The sequence below is a fragment of the Oncorhynchus mykiss genome, chromosome 5 (genome assembly GCF_013265735.2).
Source record: "Oncorhynchus mykiss isolate Arlee chromosome 5, USDA_OmykA_1.1, whole genome shotgun sequence".
Classification (NCBI taxonomy): domain Eukaryota; kingdom Metazoa; phylum Chordata; class Actinopteri; order Salmoniformes; family Salmonidae; genus Oncorhynchus; species Oncorhynchus mykiss.
Genome location: NC_048569.1, coordinates 22,756,475 through 22,762,854, shown reverse-complemented (window position 1 = coordinate 22,762,854; position 6,380 = coordinate 22,756,475). Strand labels below are relative to the sequence as shown.

The window sequence follows — 6,380 nt, the reverse complement described above, 5'->3', positions numbered from 1 at the left end:
TGATTATTCCACTGTTCCAAAACATGTTGACATAGCATTATAGGGTTCTTCTGACTAGATAGATACCTCCTCTCCTCTCCTGTTTCCTCTCAGAAGAGTCAAAACTGAGAACGCTGTAGGACAGGCCAAAAGTGCCTGTCTGTTTTTAGCCTCCAACACCACCACGCCTGCCTGATGTGTTCCGTAACCCTCACCCCAGTTGGTGAAACCCTCACATAATACTTCACACTCCCTTTCCCCACATTCCCTAAACTGGTATGCTCCTAGGCGACTGAGAATATTACAACCATAACCCACAGGGGTCTTAAAAGGGTAGGATGAAGTTACCCGTAGACACTGATCTAAGTTCAGTTTTGTGTTTCCTCCCCTAATTGTTAGAGGCCCAGTGCAGTTAAAATTCAGGAACTTCTAATCAGCCTGTTTGCATGAGCGGGAGTTTCGGCTTCCCTGATGATATCACCAGGCGGTAAATTGGTTAATAGACCAATAACAAAGAGAGTTCCAAAACTCTGCCAATAACAGCAAGATTTAAGTTTTCTCCCCCCAACTCAGACCACTCTCAGACAGTCATAGTACAATTATTTTAAAAGCTAATATTAAAAATATTACAATGAAGTACTTAATTGTTATCCAAATGATTTGATATAAAAACATCTGCATTGGGAAAGGGAGATACCTAGTCATTTTTACAACTGAATGCATTCAACTGAAATGTGTCTTGTGCTTTTAACCCAACCCCTCTGAATCATAGAGGTGCAGGGGGCTGCCTTTAATCAACCTCCACAGCACCCAGGGAACAGTGGGTTAACTGCCTTGCACAGGAGCAGAACCACAGATTTTTACCTTGTCAGCTCTGGGATTTGATCCAGCAACCTTTAAGTTACTGACCCAACACTCTAACCACTAGGCTACCTGCCTTCACAGTTTGGATTTTAGGACAGTAATCTTTTCCTAGATATGTTTGTACATTGTTAACGGTTGTAGTAGGAGACTATATCTGAGAAAGAACCCCTGTCATGTGCTCCAACAGCAACCCCCACCCCTCTCCTTGAGTCTTATATTCCCTGTCCAGTATCTGTTTCACATTGCGAATGGAAGGACATTAGCAGATGACACTTTGACATTCAAGTCTCACCAAGACCTGAGAGAGACCCTGTAGGCAGAAATATGATCCTAATTTTAATGTGAAATAAATGTATTGAATTTGATTGGCTTGCATGACTACAGGCTCACTCTACTCTTGCACACTGAGAAGAGAAAGAGAAAGAGAGAGAGGCTCTGACCACTGGTGCTGTCCATGGTGCTGGACTTTGAGAAAATTGATAATAAGCATGATACTCCCTTGTTAATTATGCACCGCTAAATGACATTCTACATGTGTCAATTTCAATCCTTCTTATCTACCCTTGTTGCGTCAGACTGGCAGACAGCACCGTGCCAATGGATGCAGGCTGGTGACAAGTATTATTTTTAGACCTGCCCAAAAAAATATTTAAAAAGAAGTGGGCGTCTTTTCTGCTGATACTGCTGCAACTGAATATGACGTCTATAGGTAGCCTACACACCCTGGGTCAGGATACACTTTTCCCCCACGAAAAATAGTTTTACAGCTATAGTTATTGGTCCTGTACTTCAACATTAGTGTCAACTGTCAAGGGATGACACATTTTGAAACCCTGGATGCCGTTCTTTCTATTTCAAGATTACGCTGAGCACAAAATCTCTGAGCAAGTTCTCCAACTTGGAATGTCATCAACGTTGCTCTGCGGAGTGCCGATAAGAAGCCATTGAAAATAGATGAGAAGAACCTGCTACAATGGATACAATGGAAACGGTGGAATGTATCAGGATAGATCCAGATACTCTGACAATGCTAGAGGATGACGTGGACATCACAGAGGGAGTCTGCCAAATCAATGACGAGGTTGAGGATCTCCGCAACAGGTAGCAGCCTGTATCCTACATCATTTCTGACATTCTGTACAGCCTACTAGAAGTGAAATCTGAGTCTTTTTCCAAAGTACACTGGCGGTCAGTTTTAGAACACCTACTCATTCAAGGGTTCTTCTTTATTTCTACTATTTTCTACATTGTAGAATAATACTGAAGACATCAAAACTATGAAATAGCACATATGGAATCATTTAGTAACCAAAGAAGTGTTAAACAAATCTAAATATATTTTAGATGTTAGATTCTTCAAATGGTCACCCTTTGCCTTGATGACAGCTTTGCACACTCTTGAATGAGTAGGTGTTCTAAAACTTTTGACCGGCAGTGTACATTCGCAAAAAACCTTAGCCCCTCCTTCGTCGAGATCACATTAGTGTGGATGAATAGTTAAGGAGATAATTAAATCATTTGATAAATGATTGCTGTCTCTGAGAATTCCACTTTGTCGAGATAAATCAGAGTTCATTCCATAGTAATCATGTCTTGTTCACATTCCTAGTGAGACAGATGGACAGACAGACAGAGACAGACAGACAGAGACAGACAGACAGAGACAGACAGACAGACAGAGACGGACAGAGACGGACAGAGACGAACAGAGACGGACGGACGGACGGACGGACGGACGGACGGACGGACGGACAGACAGGGGTAGAGGGATCGTCACATACATAAGGCTTTTATTTCAAGTCATTGTTTATTATAATTTCTTGATGTGCCTCAAAATGGGAAAATGTACATTTGCCCCAGTACCTCACCATGTTATCTGTATTATCCCATCTCTTCCAGTTTGCGGTTGGCGGTTCAGGATGAGGCGGTGCGTCCCAAGATGCAGTGCTTAATGATGGACCCCTCCTTCTCCATGGTTACCGTGCAGGGCGAGGACAGCGGCATCCAATGGGAGACCAGCTCCAGCCGCTGCTCCACCCCTTGGGGTTCCGAAGCCGAACCCACCCCTACCATCGCCTCGGAATTCTGCTTTCCCATTAATGAAAGGTCTGTTTCACCTGGATTAGGATCTGGAACAGCAGGTAAAATAACCTTTGTCATGGATGAGGCAATGATGGTGAGGAGGCCAAGGATGAAAATAAGTTGTGGAGGAGGACGCAGGAGCCGGGCTGACAGACGGGGACAGACTCCTCTGTCCACAGGTGATGACTTAGGTGAGGTCACTGAAAGAAATTAGGTAATGCCTCAAACTCTGATATGCTCAAACTGTAATCTATTGAGACACATTTTTGCATATTTTTCCTTCCTCAGGTGAGTTGGTTGAGAAGCCAGAGCTAGTGGAGGTCTCCCTGCCCAATGTGAGGGCAGAGGGAGATGGGGAGGAGGAGGAAACGACAGATCCCAAAGAGGAGAAGAAGCAGAGTTTGTTCCGCCTGGTGTCAGAAGGCTCAGAGATCCTGAACATCATGGTTCCTCCCAGGCTGGTGAGCATAGACGAGGAGGAGAGCCAAGTCATGGTGGACAACCTGTCTTACCTGGAGGAATCCACCTTCACCAAACCCAGTAACGAAATCATAGAAGAGGTGACAAACACAATATAATTAGATCTGTAGACCTTACTCTGTGTATCCATCCATCCATTCAGTCATTCATTAATTTATTTGCTCATTCACTTGTTTGTTTATTCATTCACTGATCCATTCATTCAGGTGTTTGAGGAGGACACCACACCATCAGTGGGGGGTGGAGATCAAACGGTGGAACACACTGACTCCTCCAAACTCACCAGGCCTGATCAGACTGACCCTCCTGGGGCTCCGGTGGCAAAGCAGCCCAGACGAGGAGCCACCAGTGACATGGACTACTTTGAGACATTTACTAAGATGGATGAGCCTGCTCCAGGAGGCCCCACCATGATTGAAGAAGGACAGAAGGAGGAGGAAGCAGACTGTGGAGAGGAAAACCAGCAGGTGAGTGAGGAGCCGGAACAGCTCCAAGATACCGCACCTGTGACCGAAGACCTGGGAGGTTCCAACACAGGCGTTAGCGGAGAAGAAATCTCCAGTGACCATCTAGATGAGGTGTTCTACGGCGGTATGGACAATATGCCTTCTAAGAACTATCTGGAAGTAGAGGAGGGCACAGTAGACAAGTCACCCAAGTCCCCCCTCAAGGAGAGTGGATCGGCCCTCTTCGGCAGCGAGGAAACCATCCTCACCCCCATCTTCCTCCCCTCGGGACCCCCCAAAATCATCAACCCCACTCTGCTAGAAGAGCCTACGGCCATGGCCTTCCTTTACACAGACCTGTATGAAGAGGCGGTGGGCAGCAGGGAAGGAGTGAAGGAGGAAGACACTGAGAGTATGACCTCTGAAAGGTCCTTCCACAGCAGACACTCAGACCGGGAGGCCAGGGGGTACCTGGAGAAGTTTGTCCTGAAGGACGAGACTCCCATGGTGGAGCTGGAAGGGGAACCGGCAGTAGAGGAAGGCTTCAGAACTTGGGCACAGGAACTGTACACGCTGGACAGCTTTCTATCCCAGCCTGATGATAGAGAGATAGAAGGGGAGATCCAGGAGTCTGAGCATGACATGACAGATTTTTTCCGGACGAACGCCAGTTCCTCTCCATCTGATGATCGGTACATCCCATCACTGGATAAAGAAAAGAACCATGCAGAACCTGTGAAGGAGGACAAACATGTTAAGGCAGACAATGTTTTAAAGACGGTGCAGGAAGCACCTCAGCTTCAAGTGTTTAAAGAAGTGAAAACTACAGAGGAGGAGAACAAGAGTCAGGGCGTTGTCACAGATTTAAATGATCCACCACTTTCTGACCCAGAGTCTTTCTCTGAGAGGGCTGGTGGGGGGAGTGTCACTGAGCCCCCCACAGATAAAGACCTCTCATACAAACATGATGCTCCCACAGTGGAACTACAAAAACTCCCACCTCTGAGTGACAGTGGCACAAATCAGGAAGCTCCAAAGCCAGTAGCCCCCCCTAGAAGGAAGCCAGCTGCACCTCACAAGAGCTCTCTGAAACTAGCGCCACTGGCTCGAGCCCAGACCCCAGTTGAGATCCTAGAGGGAGGAGGAGATAGAGGGAAGGAAGAGAGGGAGGAGGAGAAAGAGAAGGCTTCACCAGCTGAGACTGCTGATGAAGGAGAGGGGGATGGAGAGACAGGACAGAGGGAGGAGGAGAAAGATATGACAACACCAGTTGACGGCTCATCCTCATTTTACCAATCCCAGATTACGCTGCTCTCAAGTATAGCTACTGAACCAGTAAAAGCAGAGGATAAAAAGACTGAATTGGCTGAAGGAAACACAGAACCACCTCAGGCTGAGGAGAGTGACAGCCCCAAGCCAGAGGCTGACCTGGTATTGACAGGACAGGACAGTAAAACAGAACCAGCTAAAGGAGAGGCTGAACCAGCTGAGTCAGCCAAGCTAGAAGTTGAACCTACAACAGGACCTAGCCAGACCACTCCTTCCGTTCCTGCCCCAGTGAATGACCCAGCCAGAGTTGGCGGCGGATGCATCATCCTTTAGCCTTATTAGGGGGAAAATACTATGTCCTTTTTAGACTTATTGGCTTTATGCTGCAGCAATTTGAAATTGAGAGGTCAAATGGTGAATTGAAGTAAAAATTACAGAACTTCATCTTTTTTTCTCAACCTGGTCTCAGAGTATTTCGTACTATTCTGTACATAAATCCGAAACACTGCATTTAGTATGATATGTTAAGGGTCACATGGTATGTATTAATTTGTGGATGATATGTTACAAATTACAATTTGTATTATACAGTGCCTTGCGAAAGTATTCGGCCCCCTTGAACTTTGCGACCTTTTGCCACATTTCAGGCTTCAAACATAAAGATATAAAACTGTATTTTTTATGACGAATCAACAACAAGTGGGACACAATCATGAAGTGGAACGACATTTATTGGATATTTCAAACTTTTTTAACAAATCAAAAACTGAAAAATTGGGCGTGCAAAATTATTCAGCCCCTTTACTTTCAGTGCAGCAAACTCTCTCCAGAAGTTCAGTGAGGATCTCTGAATGATCCAATGTTGACCTAAATGACTAATGATGATAAATACAATCCACCTGTGTGTAATCAAGTCTCCGTATAAATGCACCTGCACTGTGATAGTCTCAGAGGTCCGTTAAAAGCGCAGAGAGCATCATGAAGAACAAGGAACACACCAGGCAGGTCCGAGATACTGTTGTGAAGAAGTTTAAAGCCGGATTTGGATACAAAAAGATTTCCCAGGCTTTAAACATCCCAAGGAGCACTGTGCAAGCGATAATATTGAAATGGAAGGAGTATCAGACCACTGCAAATCTACCAAGACCTGGCCGTCCCTCTAAACTTTCAGCTCATACAAGGAGAAGACTGATCAGAGATTCAGCCAAGAGGCCCATGATCACTCTGGATGAACTGCAAAGATCTACAGCTGAGGTGGGA

The 6,380-nt window shown here is 45.7% G+C and overlaps 1 protein-coding gene across 1 annotated transcript; it reads left to right on the top strand.

The window, feature by feature from the left end:
• Positions 1-1,357: 1,357 nt before the first annotated feature.
• si:ch1073-398f15.1 (cardiomyopathy-associated protein 5) lies at positions 1,358-5,751 on the top strand. The gene is made up of 4 exons (XM_021602132.2): positions 1,358-1,944; positions 2,743-3,116; positions 3,214-3,485; positions 3,612-5,751. The coding sequence occupies exons 1-4, from the start codon at positions 1,817-1,819 to the stop codon at positions 5,451-5,453; spliced, it is 2,616 nt and encodes an 871-aa protein (XP_021457807.2). The 5' UTR covers positions 1,358-1,816; the 3' UTR covers positions 5,454-5,751.
• Positions 5,752-6,380: the final 629 nt, after the last annotated feature.